Source organism: Varanus komodoensis, unplaced genomic scaffold (assembly GCF_004798865.1).
Source record: "Varanus komodoensis strain SLA01 unplaced genomic scaffold, ASM479886v1 scaffold87, whole genome shotgun sequence".
Lineage (NCBI taxonomy): Eukaryota > Metazoa > Chordata > Lepidosauria > Squamata > Varanidae > Varanus > Varanus komodoensis.
Genome location: NW_025336565.1, coordinates 2,162,845 through 2,178,940, shown reverse-complemented (window position 1 = coordinate 2,178,940; position 16,096 = coordinate 2,162,845). Strand labels below are relative to the sequence as shown.

The following is a 16,096-nucleotide window of genomic DNA, read 5'->3' as shown; positions in this document are numbered from 1 at the left end:
GGATTACTGCCACTCTATGACTGGTGTGCCCATTACAAGAGGGACATAGCAAGGTTGGAGTCAGTGCAGCGAAGGGCCACAAGGTTGGTGGCCGGTTTGCAGGGAAAGCCGTATGAGGTGGGACGGAGGGAACTGGGTCTCTTCAGCCTGGAGGAGACTCAGAGGGGATCTGTGGGCGACATACAGGCATGTGAGGGGGTGTCACATGGAGGTGGGTAGAGACCTGTTCTCCCCTGCAGAGGAAGGCAGGACGCGCTCCCACGGAGCAAAGCTCAGGGAACCCAGGTTCAACTGGGATGCCAGGAAGCACTTCAGGACAGTCAGGACCCCAAGGGTGTGGAATGGGCTTCCCCAGGAGGTGGCTGAGGCCCCATTGGTGAGGGTGTTTAAGGAAAGGCTGGGCATGCACATGGTGGGCATGTCGTGAGCGGAGCCGGCTGGAGCCGGGGTCAGACTAGATGGCCCGGGAGGCCCCTCTGACCCACTCAGTTTCTGTTTCTCTGGGCTGCCTTGGGGGACTGTGAGGCCGGGTGCCATGCACCTGGAGCGGGCTGGACAGCCTCGTGTGGCCCCAAAGGGCCGTGGGCAGTGGTCATAGCAGCCGGAGCGCTCTCCCCAGCAGGTGCGGCCAAACACCGTGTATTCCTTGCGGCTGACGCACGGCGAGTTCACCTGGGCCATCAAGAAGAAGTTCAAGCACTTCCAGGAGCTGCACCGGGAGCTGCTGAAGCACCAGTTCCTCGCGCATTTCCTCCCCTTGACGCGGTGAGAGGCAACAGGGCGAGGGTAGCTGAGGCCGGGTGGAGGGGCCGGGGCTGGGCCCTGCGGCCGGGGGGGCCTTTGCACGCTGGGCCGGGAAGCCGCTCCGCAGGAAAGTGCGGCAGGGTCCATGCACGCCCCGTGTGACCGAACAGAAGGGCGCCCACCTGAGCCAGGTCGATGTGCTCACGGCATCCTACCCCTTCCCCAGTCAGACGCCCCCAGCTGTGTCGGACTACATCTCCCATCATCCTTAGCTGACCGGGTGATTGGCCCTGCTGCTGGGGGTTGGAGTCCAACAGATGGAGGCAGGCTGCAGCACGCAGCTTCTCCCCCCCCCCCCATCCCGAGGGCTCCTCTCCTTCTAAGTGGAATTGGAAGTGGTAGCCAAGCCCGGCGCTGGGGCCCCGTCGTTCTGATGCCCTCGTGGCCGCGGGGGCTCCCACGCTCCCCCCGCCATGGCCGGTGTGCCACGGGGCCTCCGCCATTTAGCCGAGCGCTGCAAACGGATGCACAGGGGTCGCCAGGCACCCATCGGGGCTGAGGCGCTCCGCCTTGCGGAAAGCAGCGTGCCGGCGTTCGGGGAGGGGAGGACACTGGTGCTCCAGGTCCAAACGCCTCCGCCCCGGGCCGGAGCTGCAGGTGCTCTCGCTGGCGGATTCCCCCGGAGGCAGCCCCAGTCGGGACACCGCGATGGGCCGGGCTGGGTGCCGCGCGGGGTGTCCGCCTAGCCGGGAGAGCACTCCCTGGCCGGGGCTGCTGCTCTGGGCGCCTGGCCGCTCTGGAAACTGGCACACTCAGGCCCCGGCCTGGATCCAGAAGCACGTCTGCACTGCCCCCAGACACGGGCGCTTGCTTTTCTGCCGGGGAGTAACGCTCACGAACAAGGCGGGCTTCCTGCCGAGGCCCAGCTTGCCCAGCACGGACTGGGTTTGCCCCCAGAGGCCCTCCTGCCAGCCCGGAAGGAAGCGTCCGAAGGGCGTTGGGCCACTTGCGGGGACTGCGCCGTTCCGCCACGGTCCTGGACCGCTCGCCTGGACTCGGCGCCTCTGCCCCCTCGCGGACTCGGCGCCTGGCCGGTCCGGCTGCAGCGGCCCAAAGCACCCTTCGGCTGGCCGCCCCTCCGGACCGGCCTGGGCTGCCCCCCGTCTGGGTGGGAGCTGATGCAGGACCCCCAGGCCTGCCCCGAGGCCGCAGAGGGCGGCTGGCTTCCTCCACAGGCCCCCGCTGAGGCGCTGGCGTGCCCCCTTCCTTCGCCGTGTGCCCCCCAAGCAGGGGGAGGCAGGCTCGGCCGAGGGCCCGAGGGCTTGCTGCCGGGGCGCTTCGGCATCGCTCCGGATGGCGGGAGGGTGGGCGCAAGCACGGCTGTGGGATGGCGGCGTTCCCCCGGGGCTGCGGGGGCCTCGTCTGCCTCCGCCTGACCCCCGCTCTCACGCGCAGGCTCGCCCTCCAGGGTCCCCGCTTGGAAGCGGCAGCCCGGGAGCTGCCTGCACTGCCCCACGGGGGCGAGGCTTCCCGGCGTCCGTCCAGCAAGCAGGTGCGACTGGCATGGGGCCGCAGCGCCCGCTGCTGGGGGGGGGGGCTGGGGAGGGCAGCCCGGCCCCCTGGGCGCTCCGCCTGCTCCGGCACGGGGCCTCAGTGCCGCCCTTCGGCAGCCAAGGGATGCGGGCTGGGTCAGGCCGGGCCGGCTGGCCACGGGAGCCCTGCAGTCGCCCCGGCTGCTCGTGTTTTGCGGGGGGGCAATGAAGGGACCGGGGCCCGGCGGCGGGGGGACCACGTGGGCGGGGTCTCCCCACGCATGCTCAGCGCTCGCCTGGGCTCTTCCCCGCAGAAGTACCTGGAGGGATACCTCAACACCCTGCTGGAGATGAGCTTTTACCGCGACTACCGCGCGATGGTAACCTGCCCCCGTGCCACGCGGGCCCCTTCTCGGGGGGGGGGCCGGCAGGAGGGCGGGAGGCCAGCGCTCGGCTCTCCGCTCCGCCGGTGGCTGCCTTACGGCAGTCTTTGCCCCTCGCCCGGCACCGACGCGCGTTCCCCCTCCTCTCTGGCCGGCAGGCGGAGTTCCTGGACGTGAGCCGGCTCTCCTTCATTCGGGACCTGGGAGCGAAGGGCCTGTGAGTGAGGCGCCCCCCGGCGTGGGGCGGGAGGATGGGGGCCCCCACGCTTGGCCCTGCCCCCACTCCCAGGACGGCCTCAGGGGCCCCTCTGCCCCCTGAGTGGCACCCCGGGTGCCCAGGCGGGCGGACCTGCGGAAGTGGCCCAGGCGCCTCTGCAGCCCCGGGGTCCCCCAGGGGCGCGTGCCCTGGCGTGCCTGCCCCGCCAGAAGCGCCCTGCGAGGCAGGCCAGGCCGAGGGTCGGGGCCCGTGGCCGAGTGGTGGCTTCTGCCGGGGGGCTCCCTGAACCCCCCTCCCGGGCCAGGTGCATGCAGTTGGCCCCCCCAGAACAGAGCTGCCCCTTCCTCAGGCGGGAGCCTGGCCTGCTGGGTGCGCTGCCCTGCTTGGGCCCCTCCGCCAGGCGCCCCCCACACCTGGCCACGGGGGCTGCGGGGGCCACGCCCCGGGACCCTGAGCCCCATACGGCCAACGGGGCTCCGCTGTCTCTGCCGTCTCAGGGAGGGCCTGGTGCTGAAGCGCTCCGGCGGCCACCGCATCCAGGGCCTGAACTGCGCCGGGCGCCACCAGGTCTGCTACCGCTGGTCCAAGAGGTGAGTCCTGGCGGGGCCGGGGGGGGGGGACACGCTGGCGGGCCCCCCTCACTGGCCTCTCCCCCCAGGTGGCTGGTGGTCAAGGACTCGTTCCTGCTCTACCTGAAGCCGGAGTCGGGCGTCATCTCCTTCGTGCTGCTCTTTGACCCGGGCTTCTGCGTGCAGGTGGGCAAGAAGACCACCGAGGCCAAGTACGGGGTGCGCGTGGACAACACCTGCAGGTGAGCAGCTCCCGGCCCCCTCCCCGCGTCTGGGGGGGCTGCGGGGCTCGGCCAGGCAGAGCGGGGGTCCGTGTGGGGCCGGCGTGTCTGGCGAGGGGCGAGAGTCCCCCGTCGGCGGCCTCCCGGGAGCCTGAGCGGCAGTGCAGGCCAGACGAAGGACTGCGGCGCTCGGGGGATCGGGCCAGCGCTGGTGAAAGGGGGGCTGTGCTGGGGGCCGCCCCTTGCTCACCATGGAAGGTCGCTTGCCCTGGGGGGGCTGGCCTCGCAGGCCCTCGCCCCGCCTCTCCCACCCCACGGAGAACCAGGAGGTGCGCCTCCCCACCTGCCCCGGGGCTCGCGGGGGAAGAGCTGCAGCGGCGCAGCCCTGGGGCAAAACGGGGCAGGACAGCAGGTGGGTGGGGGGGCAGGCGGGAGCCACGGAGGACCCCTGCCCAGCCCCCCCTCGCCCCCAGGTCTCTCATCCTGAAGTGCAGCAGCTACCGGCAGGCCCGCTGGTGGGGCCAGGAGATCGGCGAGCTTGCCGAGAGTCGCGGGAAGGAGTTCCTGCAGACCCACCGGCACGGGGCGTTCGTGCCGGTCCGGAAGGAGACCCCCGCCTGCTGGTGAGCAGCGTCCTGGGACCGGGGGGGGCTCTGGGGGGTGTCCGCCCCCCCCCCCGCTCCCTCACCTTCTCCACGCCTCCCAGGTTTGTCAACGGGGCCGGATACTTCGCCGCCGTGGCCGATGCGCTCGCACAAGCCCGGGAGGAGATCTTCATCACGGACTGGTGGTGCGCTCAGGGGCCCCACGGGGGAAGAGGTGCCCTGGGCCCCGGCCTCCCCATGGGACGCTGCCCCGCAGCCCACGCCGGGGGGGTGACCCTATGGCCCCCGGGCCGCAGCCCTGCCCCGCGGGGGGGGGCGAGGATGACGCGGGGGGAGGGCCCTCGGGCGCCAGGGCTGCGGGGACGTGGCCCGGGGCTGTGACGCCTCTCCTTGCGCCCTGCAGGCTGAGCCCCGAGGTCTACCTGAAGCGCCCGGCCCAGTCGGACGAGTGGCGGCTGGACCTCATCCTGAAGCACAAGGCGGTGAGCCCCCGGCCGGGAGTGGGGGCGGGGGGCGGGGGGCCAGGGGGCGAGCAGGGACCCCCGGCACTGACGGCCTCTGCTTCCTCCCGCAGGAGCAGGGCGTGCGCGTCTGCGTGCTGCTGTACAAGGAGGTGGGGCTGGCCCTGGGCATCAACAGCGACTACAGCAAGCGGGCCCTCCTGCTGCTGCACCCCAACATCAGGGTAACGGCCCGTCCCCCCGGCGGGGCCGCCCGGCGCCCCCCTCCCCGGCCTGCTGAACACCACCATGCGCTGCCTGCCCGGTCCCCGTGCCCCTCCTGGCCATGGCAGAAAAGAGCAGCCCCCCGGACCTCCCTGCCATCGCCCCCTCTCGGGGCACTTTGGCATCGGGGCACTCTCAACCCGCCGCCCGCCCTCAGTCGCCGAGCGCCTTCCTCTCCTCTGTCCTTTCCTTTGCTGCTGCGCCGATCCCTCCAGCCTCGGCCCCCTCCTCGCCTCAGCCGGTGACCCCTTCCCGGCCTCGCTTCCGGCGACCTGCCGCCTTCCCGCCCCCGCACGCCCCTCACTTCCGGCTCAGCTCGGCCACGCGGGCTTGTCCCGGTGCCGCCTGCCCCTCCTCCCTGCCGGAAGCGCTTGTGATCGCGCCCTCAGGATTCCTTCCTCGAAATCCCCTCTGAGCTGGGCTCCCGTTCTCCGCAGAGCCCCTTGCCCCGGGACTGGGCTTCCCGTTGCTCTGCGCCCACGAGGATGGGCTTTCCTGAAACCCAGGGCCGGCTTGGCCCCACGTGGCTTTTGCTCGGTGATGCTCAAGACGGGGCGTGGCAGGGTCACTCTCCCCGGAGTCCCGCGGCCGCCGCTCTGTCCACCGGCTCGCGGCAGGTCAAGGATCCAGTCCACCTTGGTCCTTCCCCCACTTGCTGCAGGAGGGAGCCGTGTGACTCGGAGGGGCTTGCTGGCAGAACTGGTCTCCCAAAAGACACCGGGGAAACCACAGGCCCCCCCGAGGACGGCAGCCTGCTCCTCTCCCTCCTTGCCCGCTTAGACCACCCCGGGCGCCCCCGCGGGGGCCGCTGAGCTCGTCCCCCGGCATTTCTGTGCGGAGCTGCGTCTCGGGCACGCAGAGCGACTCTGCCCCCTCTCTTGCTTCTGCTCTTCTTCAGGGTCTCTCCTTCGCCTGCTGCAGTCCAGCCACGGGAGTCGTCCCACCGGGTCTTGGTCGACCTCTCGGGGGGCCAGCTAGGCCTCCAGCCCCCCGTTCGGCTTAGCCGGCCGCTCCTCCACGGCGGGCTGCCCTCTGGCCCTGGCCTCGAGCGGCCCACAGCAGCTCTGCGGCTTCCACGGATGCGGAGGGTCTCCTCGCGCTGCTGCTCCTGTCTCCCTTCTCTGGGAGCTCCTGCCGCGTCTTCCTCCCCTCCGGATCCCCCTCTTCGGCCTCAGCTCCGGGCGCCACTTCTCGCTTCTCTGCTGCTCGCGGCTGCCTCACTCGCCTCCTCTTCTTCTTCCTCTGAGGGCGGACGCGGCTGAGTCCTCCGACCGGGCCGCTAGCTGGAACCGCCGGCCCACGTGGGCCCTGCGAGACCCAGGAGGACGCCGGGGCGGCTGAGCCGGCCTGAACCCCCAGCGCGGGGGGAGGGGAGGGGAGGGGAGGGGAGGGGAGGGCGGAGCAGCTGAAAGCCGGGACGGGGGCCTGCGGACCAGCACCCGGCCCCGTGGGAGTGGGGCCTGCTGCCCACGTGCTGCCCGGGCGACCCGGGGGATGCAGGAGCTGCTGGGCGCAGGCGCGTGCGTGGGCCGCCCGAGGCACGCTGGCACTGGGGCCTCTGGCCCTTTCCTCCCACAGGTCATGCGCCACCCGGACCACATCTCCTCCATCGTCTTCCTGTGGGCCCACCACGAAAAGCTGGTGGTGGTGGACCAGTCCGTGGCCTTCCTGGGCGGGCTGGACCTGGCCTACGGGCGCTGGGACACGCACGAGTACCGCATCGCAGACCTGGACGGGGCCGCTGGGCCCGGCCGCGAGGTACGGCCCGGCCCCCGGCTCAAGGCCGCCGCCGCCGCCTCTTCCGCCCCCGAGCGGCGTCCGCACCCCGTCCGCCCCCGAGCGGCTTCCTCCTGGCGGTGGCAGCTCGCAGCGGCCCCAGCCGCAGGGCCACGGGGCATCCGGCCCCAGGCGAGGCCGTCGGGGCCCCGCGCAGCCGTCCCGCCGGGCGCCTCCCGGCCGTGCTGCCCCGCTGCCCAACGCGCCCTCCCCCCCCCCAGCCGCGAAGGCCGCAGCCGGGCTGACCACGGCTCTCCCCCAGGGCGGGGCGGAGGCGGAGGCAGAGGCCCCCGCGGAGCTGGCTGGGAACCGGCTGCTCTGGCTGGGCAAGGACTACAGCAACCTCATCGCCAAGGACTGGGTGCAGCTGGACAAGCCCTTCGAGGGTGAGCGCGGGGCCGGGGGGCCGGGGCCGGGGGGCGCTCTGCCCGGCCCCCCGTGCCCGCTGACCCCGCTCCCCTGGCTGGCCAGACTTCATCGACAGGCGCCAGACGCCCCGGATGCCCTGGCGGGACGTGGCCGTGGGCGTGCACGGTGTGGCTGCCCGAGACGTGGCCCGGCACTTCATCCAGCGCTGGAACTTCACCAAGGTGAGTCCCGGGGCGGCCGGGGAGCGGGCGGCTCACAGGGCTGGGCGCCCCTTGCCCCTCCCCGTGCCAGCGGGCTGGAAGCGGGGGGTCTCCGGACGCCTGGCCAGGGGTCTTGCTGCCCCCGAGTCGGTTTGCACGTGTCCACGGAAAAGCAGCGCCCGGCAGCGATCGGCTTGCCTTCGGAAAGAGGAGGCCGGCAGGGGAGTCTGCTGTGCGTCTAGCGTGGCCGCGGGGAGGTTTTGGGCGGGTGTCGCTGTGGGAACCCGGGCAAAGTCTTTCGCAGCTGCTCGCTCGGCCCCCATCCGGCATTTCGGGCAGAGTGAGAAGGGGACGGGGACGGGGAAGGCTGCGAACCGGGGCTCCCAGCTCCGGGGCTTGCGTTGCACCCCGCGAGGGGCGGCGGTGGAGCCGGGGGCCTGGGGGGGCAGCCGTGGGTTTTCCGTCCCTCGGCACTTTGGCCTCCCCCCTCCGGGGTCTCTGGGGCCTCTGCTGCCCCTGTGAGCGCCCGTCCCTTCCTGGGGTGGCCCGCTGGAGAGGAGGGCCGGCCACACCGAGGGGTCTGTCTGCCACACCGGCCCTGCACGGCCCATTCGTGCACCAGCAGCCGATTCGCACGCTTTCGTGAAATTCAGGGGGGGGGGGGCGCTACAGCCTCTGGCCCCGTGCAACACCCCAGGCCGAAGTGGCGGTGGGCATGCAGGCACTGGCCCCCGGCCACCCGGCCCCCCTCCTCTGCTTGCCCGCTTGCGTCATGTGAGGCGAGCCTGGGGGCAGGCGGAGGGACCCCGACCAGAGGCTGAGCGCCGGCTGCCTCCCCGCACTTAGCCTGGGGGGCTCCGGAGGGGCTGGACCCCAGCCCGGTCCTTGCAAGGCAGCACGGCTGTGCCAGCAGAGGACGATGGGCCGGGGCAGGCGCCTTCCTGCGCCACCTGCCAACGAGACTCGGCACTCCCCCCCGCTCTGCTTCCAGACCACCAAGGCCAAGTACAAGGGGCCCGAGTACCCCTGCCTGCTGCCCAAGTCCCCCCGGGCCGCCCTGCCCCTGCCCTTCACCGTGCCCGGGGCACACGCGGCTGACGTCCAGGTGAGTGCCGGGGGGGCCGGCGGGGGGCCCCACGGCGGCAGAGCCCGGGAAGCGTCACCGGCGGGCAGGGGGTGCGGGGGCTGGCTTCGCCCCCCAGAAGGCCACCCCCGCCACGGGCTCCCGGCTCCTCCCCGGGTCCGCCGGAGGCCGGGACCTTTTCAGAACGGACGCCGCCTGCCCCGCCAGGTGCTGCGTTCGGTGGACCGCTGGTCGGCCGGCCTGCACGAGTGCTCCATCTACAACGCCTACCTGAGCGTCATCCGGGAGAGCCAGCACTACCTGTACATCGAGGTGAGCAGGCGGGGGGCGGGGGCGGTGCTGAGCAGCGGCTGGTCTCTGCCACGGGAGGCACCGCGGGGGCGACGGCCCGGCCCCGAACAGGGTGGCCGCTCTGAAGCGGGGTGCCAAGAGCGCTCTGCGTGCCCACGGGGGCACCTTCTTTCCGACGGGGCTGTTTTCCTGCCGCCAAACGGTTTGCTCCGAGCGCAGCCATGCTCCTGCGGTGCGGCTGTGGGGCGAAGGCCTGGGAAGCCGCGCCGGGAGCCCCGCGGGCCGCTGTGCCACGGGGCGCCCGGCCCACGGCCCCCCTCTCCCTGCCCAGAACCAGTTCTTCATCAGCTGTGCTGACGGGCGCTCCGTGCTCAACACTGTGGGGGACGCCATTGTGGAGCGGGTGCTGCGGGCCCACAGGTCGGTGCTTCGGGGCGGCCGGGGCGGCTCGCCGGGGCGGGGGGAGCCTCTCTGTGCATGCCCGGGGCAACCCCTCAACTCTGAGGGACATTCCCCCACGTCCTCCGGGGTGCCCACAGCACTGACTGGCCGGCCGTTGGGGTTGCCCTGGGAAGAGGCGGCGCTTCCGGTTGGGGGGTCCTGGGCACCGGCTGTGGGCTGCCCCCCTCGGCCGGGATCGGCAACGGCGGCCCCGGAAGGCCCTGCCGGGGCGCCCGGGAAGGGGCCCCTCACGACGGGCTCGGGGGACGCGCGTTCCGCTCAGCGAGCCTCGACCACCGACGGGTCCTCTGCACGTGCTCGGGGCACTCTGGCCATGGCGCGGGGGGGCCCGGGGCGTGCCGGGAAGCGCCCCCGGCCGGCCCGCTCACCGGAGGCTCCCTCCCGCAGCGCCCAGCGGCCGTTCCGCGTGTTCGTGCTGCTCCCGCTGCTGCCCGGCTTCGAGGGCGACATCGCGCAGGGCGGCTGCCACGCCATCCAGGCCATCCTGCACTTCACCTACCGGTGGGTGGCCGTGCGGGGGCGCGGCGGGGGGGTCCCGCGGGGGCGCGGGGCGGGGGGGGACTGGGGGCCGGCGGGGGGCTCGCGCTCCTCGCGGGGAGCAGGCGCCGAGCGCAGGGAGCAGCCCGGCCAGCGGGGCTTCCTGTCCTGTCCTGTCCTGCCCCCGCAGATGCACTTCCCTGCCCCAAAGGGGGGGCCCAGCCGGCGCCTCGACCCCCCGAGGGGCGGGGGGCAGCCGCCTCCCCCGGGCCGGGGTGGGGAGGCAGGCCGAGTGACCCCCGCTCTCCCCCCACAGGACCATCTGCCGCGGAGAGGCCTCCATCGTCAGCCGCCTGAGAGCCGCCAGTGCGTGTCGGGGCCGTGGGGGTCCAGCCCCCTCTGGCCAGCGGGCTCTGCCCCCGCATGCGGGGGGGCTCTGCTGGCGGTGGGGGCGGGGGGCTGGCTGGGGGACGCTCCGCCCTGAGCCAGGCACTCTGCACGGCCTCGGGGGCACTCCCTGCGGGCTGCTTCTCCCTCGCAGCTCCACGCGCCCTGGGGGAGCCGGGGGCGGCCCAGCACGGCCGGGGGGCAGGGGTGGAGACGCCCCCCGCCCCCTCACCTGCGCCCCTTCTCTGCCCCAGTGGGGGAGGCCTGGAAGAGCTACGTCTCCTTCTGCGGGCTGAGGACCCACGGCGAGCTGCAGGGCCGGCTCCACACGGAGCTCGTCTACGTGCACAGCAAGCTGCTCCTCGCGGACGACCGGCGCGCCATCGTCGGTGAGGGCCGGGCGTGGGGGGGGCCCCGGTGAGGGCCGGGCGTGGGGATGCCCCGGGGGCCCCGCAGCGCCTGACCCGGCCTCTCCCCTACCAGGGTCTGCCAACCTCAACGACCGCAGCCTGCTGGGCCAGCGCGACAGCGAGCTGGCCGTGCTGGTGGAGGACTCGGAGTGCGTGCCGTCCGTCATGGGGGGCCAGGAGTACCAGGCCGGGCGCTTCGCTCTGGGGCTGCGCCTCGACTGCTTCAGGTGGGTGGGGGCGGGGGGGCGGTGGCCGTGCGGCAGGATCGGGGCCACGGTGCCAGAGGGGGCCGCCCGGGTGTGAGCCGGGGCTCCAAGCCCATCGCCCCCATCCGAGTGGCCCTGGAGGGCTCAGAGGGTGCTGCTGGCCCTCTGCCGGGACGGGGGGGCTCCCTCATTAGGCCTTGGGGGCACAGCCGCGGGCGTGAGGCGGAGCGCCGGCTTTCCTGGCAGGCCTCGGCCTCGGGCGAGCCTCCCGTCACAGGGGGTGCGGGTGGCCCCTTCCCACTGCAGAGCAGCACGGAACGGCCAGGGCCGAAGCCGCTCCCCTTCCCCACGAGCTGAAACGTGCCGTCCTTGAATGGTCCCGCAGGTGCATTTTGGGGGTGACCTCTGAGCTCGACATCGACCTTCAAGACCCAATCAGCGACCGCTTCTTCCACGGAACGTGGCAGGCCCGGGCCCAGGCCAACACCAGCATCTACGAGCAGGTGTGGGGTGGCCGCGTTTGGCGTGGGCGGGGGGCGTCAGGCACGTGGGACGGGAGCACCCGCCTCCCCTGACGCGGCCGGTGCTCAGACCCTCTCCTCTCGCCCCCGCAACTGCCACGTTGCCCCCACTGCTCACCTCTTTCCCTCTGGTGGGGACCCCCGGGGGCTTATGCAGCCCCCCACTGTGCTTCCTGCGCCCCTCAGCCCTGCAAGGCGGGCTTGGCAGAGAGGGAGGGGCTGGCCGAGGTCACCCCGTGCGCCCCAGCTGAGCGGATGGATCCCCGGGCCCCCTCGAGCCCTGCGGTTCAGGTGTCGGCCTGGGGGGCGCCAGGGGCCGGGATGCTGCGAGGGGCCTCGCTTGCACCGGAGCAGTTCTCAGAGCGTGACGGCGGTGCCCGGCACGGCCATCTCTGCCTTTCCGGCCGCTCGGCTGCTCCCTCTCCGTCCCGCCCCACGGCCAGCACTCCTGGCCGTTCGCAGCCCCTCAGATCATAACAGACACTCTGCAAAAGCTGAAAGCTGCACGATAGAACAGAAAGGAGGAAAGGCCAGAGTAAAACTGCCCGCACTGCAGACACAGAGAGCCAAACTCCAAGACTCGATGGGAAGCGCTTGGGGGCGCCTCTGTGGGGAGCTTGTGGTGCAGCCAAGGTGCCGCCACCGAGGAGCCCCGCACTCCGCACCCCTCGCTGGGGCTTCCAGGGGACCACCGAGGACTCTCTGGGCCTGGGGAGGAGACGACCCTGGGGCTGCCCTGGCCCGAGCTCTGCAGTGGGCCTGGACGTGCACCGGTGCGGGTGCGGGTGCAGGTGGGTGATTGCGCGGGCGGCCACGCTGCCCTGTCGTGAACCCGCCGAACCCCCTGGCGCGTTGTAAGAGGCGACCCCGTACGTGACCCGTTGCGGCAACCCAGCCAGGGGCTACCAGGGCAGGGGCAGCTGCAGCTGGGCTACCGCTCTCCCGATCAGAATGCCGACTGGACCTGCTGCCAAGCTGACCCAGGGCGCCTCCCGTGACAGTGCCGGCCCCGAGGATCCCCAGCCGCGAACGGAGCCTCCGGGGGACGTGGAACCCCCAGGGCGGGCCGAGCGCCACTGGCCAGGCAGGCAAGCCTCCCTGCCGTGCCCACGCCTTCCCTGGAGTGCCTCTCGGTAGTGCCCTCGTCCGGCCCATGACGGTGCCCAGGCCCTGCCTCACCTGGATCGGCTGGAAAGGCAAGAGGGGCCTGCTGGCACATCGGTCACTGCCCCGGTGCCTTCCCCCGCAGCCTCCTGTTGAGCGGCGTGGGGCAGGTCAGAGCCCCCCGGAGCCCCGGGCCGGCCGCCGAGACGCAGAGCCAGCCCGCGTGCCCAGCGCCACCGTCCGCAACTGGCCCAGCAGGTTGGAATGGCTGCAGCGCCTCTAGCTCCCCGCCCAAAGCCCTTCTCCAGACGGGGCTGCAGTAGATCACACCCCCCCCGGAGGCCCATGTGAACCAAGGGGGCTGCGCACCCACCCGCGAGGGTCACCCCGCAGCTCCACCCCAAGCCAGAAGCTGGACGGCCTCAGGGCCATGCCAGCAGCTCCACGCGAGATGGCCAGGAGGGGCTGGCAACCGCACGCGGCAGCACCCTGCCCTGCAGCCGCCGGCAGTGAGGCCTGGCCCTGGCTGGGCTGCTCGGGAGCAGCTCAGTCCCCTCTCCTGCCAGCGCTGCCCACTAGCCAAGCTCTGTGGGCAGCTGGCAGCAGTCCTAAAAACAGACCACGGAGCCAATAAAAACAGCACAATTCCTGTAGTGCACGAGATTTAATAACAGCTGAATAGTGCATACAATTTTAGGGCAAACTAGAGCTATTAAAAACAGCCTTAATTCAGCCTATTAAATTCAGTGCCTGGGAGGAGAGGACAGGTTAACTCGATGCCAGGCAGATGACGGAGTTGGTCCAGGCGGCCTCAGAGGGGAGATCCTTTCAGAACTGAGGGGCCGCTGCGGAGAAGGCCATGTCTCTCGCTGCCACCCTGCCAGCTTCCCTGGGAGGGGGCGCTCAGAGGGAGGCCTCGGGTGCTGCCCAGTGTCCAGGAGCCTCCAGCGAGGAGGGGCCCCCCACCAGGCCCCCGCTCCCACGAGTGCTGAGGCTGGCAGCACTCCCTCTCTGGCGAGGGGTCGACGTCCTTCCAGATCCAGCTGGATACCCCCTCCCTGTTAGGTGGAAAGAGTCGTACAGGGCAGGAGAGGCCAGTCTGTGTCTGCTGAGCGCAGCCCCTCAAACGGCCGGCGGTGTGTGTTCCGGGATGAGCGGCCTGGGCCCTTCTCACTCCCGCACTAATGGACAAGGGGCTTGAAGGAAGGAGAGGCTGGCGGCCGGCCAGCGCCCTCCTTGGGGGCTGCACTCCTGAGCGCAGTCTCCCGCATCCTTTTGGGGAGCAGGAGAGCACCTCCTCTCCCGGCCTGTGCCACCAGGGCACCTCCCTGCCCACCGGCTGCCGTGCAATGTTCTCTTTGCTGCATGAACTCTGCCAAAGTGGGAAAAGCCAGCAAGCCCCGAATAAACTCGCAAGAGAAGCACACAGGTCCCTTATGAGAGTGGAGCCATCTAACAGCCCGGTTTCCCCTTTTATCCCTGTACCAATTGGGGCAGGTCTTCCGGTGCCTTCCAACGGATGCTGTGCAGTCCAGCCGGGCCCTGCGGGACTACGTCAGCGTGGAGAACCTGGCCTCAGCCAGCCCCAGCGTGGCCCGTGAGCACCTCCAAAATGTGCGGGGCTACCTGGTTCAGTTCCCACTCGAGTTCCTGGCCGAGGAGTATCTCCTGCCCCCGCTCAACAGCAAGGAGGGCATGATCCCCGTGGAAGTGTGGACCTGACGCCCTGCCGGAGGAGCCCAGGGGAAGCCGAAGCAGCGGGACGGGGGCTCCGGCAGGGCAGCTTGCCTTCTGCACCGCTGGGGGGCCGCTGGGCGCAGCCTCTCCTCTGCTGGCCCTCCTCTGGGCTGCTCCCGAGGAGCCCTGCCTTCGGGGCAGCCCTCTGCGACGGCTCCCACCCTCCCAAGAGACCTTGGCCATCCAGCTTCCGTCAAGACCAGCAGGGGCAAGCCACATTCCAGCCTCGCTAGTGCTTCTCTGCCACCGGCCCACCCTGCGCCTCGGTCCCTCTGGGGGGCAGGCTGGCCCGCCCCGCACTTCCTTCAGGACTGGCAGCACCAGCCCAGCATCTTTTCCAGCCATTCCAAGAGGTTTGGGTGGGCAGGCTAGGAAGCCACTGGGCTGCCCACTTTCCTCCATCTACACCCTGCGGCTCAGACCAGCAGCCCTCCTTGCTGGTCTCCCAAGTGCTCCACGGGAAGCAGCTCCGCATCCAGACCCACGGCTCCCAGCAGCATCTGAACCTGTTTTGCTGCAGTGCTGTATTAAGCGACATCTACACCATGCTTTTAACAGAGTTCAAACCGCTTTACTTTCCTGTGGCTCTCCCAGAAGGAATCACATACTTCTCAGAGCAGGTGCCACGGACAAATTCTTGGTAACCTCACCACGTACTCTCGTGGCATGGCTGAAAGGCAGTGGGGCAGGCCACAGGGGTGCTGTGCAAACTGGGGGCCTCCACTCCACTCTTCCTTCCAGTGTCATGGTGCTGATCCAGACCAGTATTCCAGCGGGGCCTCCCCCCTACCCCCATTTCCGTGGGATGCAGCTGCTCTATTCTGCCCCCTTTCCGGGCTCGAACGCCTGCTGACTCTCGCCACGGTGGGAGAGGGCAGCAAACAGCACCCCGGACTGTACCCCGGGGGTTCGGTCGGGGCAGTCGACTTAGCGGCATCTCCAATAAACCTCCAACGCCCTCCTCTCCCGTGTGAGCTTCCTTTCTGCGGGTCCCGGTTTGAAGAGAGAGGGGCGGGGGGGTCCGGCTTCAGGGCCGGTGCGCGAGTGGTGGCTGGCCGGGCAGCTCGGGGGACGCTCTGACGCGCCCCCCCCCCCGGCTAGGGGCGCACCGGCATCCGGCGGGGGCAGCCCGAGACCGGGAGCCGCAGGGACCCCGCTGAGGGCGAGCCCCCGGGAGGGCGCGTCCGGCTGCGCTGCCGGGGACGGGGTGGGGGGCGCGGACCGGAGGGGCTGCTGCGGCGCGGCGCGGGGGCAGCGCCTTTCCTCGCCCCGAGAAGCGGGCGCCGGCAGGGGAGGGAGCGAGCCCGCGGCAGCCGCGCCTCGCCCGGGTGGGCCGAGCGGGATCCCGCGGCCGCCACCGCGGCCTCTCGCCGTCGGCACACGCGGAGGCGCCGAGCCGCGGCAAGGCTCGCCGGCGGCCCCACTTCCGCCACGCCTCCCTCGGCTGCGCCCGCTGCGGACCCTGACGGGCTGCCCCGCGGTTCCCCCAACTTCCGCCACGCTTCTCCTCTGCGCCTGCTTTGAGCGACGCAGAGGTTCATTCGCTCCCGCCGCTGTGACGCAGTTCCTGCCCCCCGACGGCCAATGGCGAGAGCGCTCCCTCTGGCCACGAGCCGGGACTGCCGCCTCTTCCGGCTCACGAGGGCAATTATCCGCCTGGGCGCCTGCGCGGAAGGGCCCCGCTCTCCGCCGCAGAGCATGCGCAGGGGCTTGCCAGGCTTTCCGTCCGCACGCCTGCGCTCTTTCGGCCACGCCCACTGGGCTCCGGCGCCTGCGCAGTGCGGCGGCGCTGTCCTCCCGGGCGCCTGTCAGTCAGTCGGTCAGCGGGAGCGAGCGGTGCGCGACGGAGGAGGAGCGGCGTCCGGCCCGGAGCCGAGCGGAGCGGAGCCGCAGCGGCAGCCGCCTCGATGGGGCCGCAGCAGTGAGCGGACAGCGGCGCCGCGCCTCGCCCCCGCCATGGCCGACCCGGCCCCCGCCCGCAGCCTCGACGACATCGACCTCTCCGCCCTCAGGGTGAGCGGGGCAAAGGCCAAGGGTCGGCGGTGGCGGGGTGGGGGGCCCGGCGCGGCCCCCCCC

The 16,096-nt window shown here is 71.7% G+C and overlaps 2 protein-coding genes across 8 annotated transcripts in view; both read left to right on the top strand.

Moving 5' to 3' along the window:
* The window catches only part of PLD2 (phospholipase D2), a 15,286-nt gene extending 302 nt beyond the window's left edge, over positions 1 to 14,984 (top strand). Inside the window, exons 2-23 of the mRNA XM_044417150.1 lie at positions 623 to 765; positions 2,200 to 2,296; positions 2,591 to 2,656; positions 2,818 to 2,876; positions 3,374 to 3,466; positions 3,535 to 3,687; positions 4,140 to 4,289; positions 4,373 to 4,456; positions 4,675 to 4,753; positions 4,846 to 4,956; positions 6,575 to 6,754; positions 7,035 to 7,158; positions 7,244 to 7,362; positions 8,333 to 8,446; positions 8,633 to 8,737; positions 9,048 to 9,136; positions 9,566 to 9,679; positions 9,972 to 10,021; positions 10,297 to 10,431; positions 10,526 to 10,679; positions 11,044 to 11,161; positions 13,781 to 14,984. Of these exons, the coding sequence (XP_044273085.1) occupies positions 623 to 765; positions 2,200 to 2,296; positions 2,591 to 2,656; positions 2,818 to 2,876; positions 3,374 to 3,466; positions 3,535 to 3,687; positions 4,140 to 4,289; positions 4,373 to 4,456; positions 4,675 to 4,753; positions 4,846 to 4,956; positions 6,575 to 6,754; positions 7,035 to 7,158; positions 7,244 to 7,362; positions 8,333 to 8,446; positions 8,633 to 8,737; positions 9,048 to 9,136; positions 9,566 to 9,679; positions 9,972 to 10,021; positions 10,297 to 10,431; positions 10,526 to 10,679; positions 11,044 to 11,161; positions 13,781 to 14,005 (2,562 nt within the window). The 3' untranslated portion in view covers positions 14,006 to 14,984. The remainder of the gene's footprint in view (positions 1 to 622; positions 766 to 2,199; positions 2,297 to 2,590; positions 2,657 to 2,817; positions 2,877 to 3,373; positions 3,467 to 3,534; positions 3,688 to 4,139; positions 4,290 to 4,372; positions 4,457 to 4,674; positions 4,754 to 4,845; positions 4,957 to 6,574; positions 6,755 to 7,034; positions 7,159 to 7,243; positions 7,363 to 8,332; positions 8,447 to 8,632; positions 8,738 to 9,047; positions 9,137 to 9,565; positions 9,680 to 9,971; positions 10,022 to 10,296; positions 10,432 to 10,525; positions 10,680 to 11,043; positions 11,162 to 13,780) is intronic.
* Positions 14,985 to 15,812: 828 nt separating this feature from the next.
* The window catches only part of MINK1 (misshapen like kinase 1), a 24,839-nt gene continuing 24,555 nt past the window's right edge, over positions 15,813 to 16,096 (top strand). For all 7 annotated transcript variants that reach the window (XM_044417195.1, XM_044417192.1, XM_044417198.1 and 4 more), the window contains exon 1: positions 15,813 to 16,033. In XM_044417195.1, coding sequence (XP_044273130.1) covers positions 15,977 to 16,033 — 57 coding nt within the window. In that variant the 5' untranslated portion in view covers positions 15,813 to 15,976. The remainder of the gene's footprint in view (positions 16,034 to 16,096) is intronic.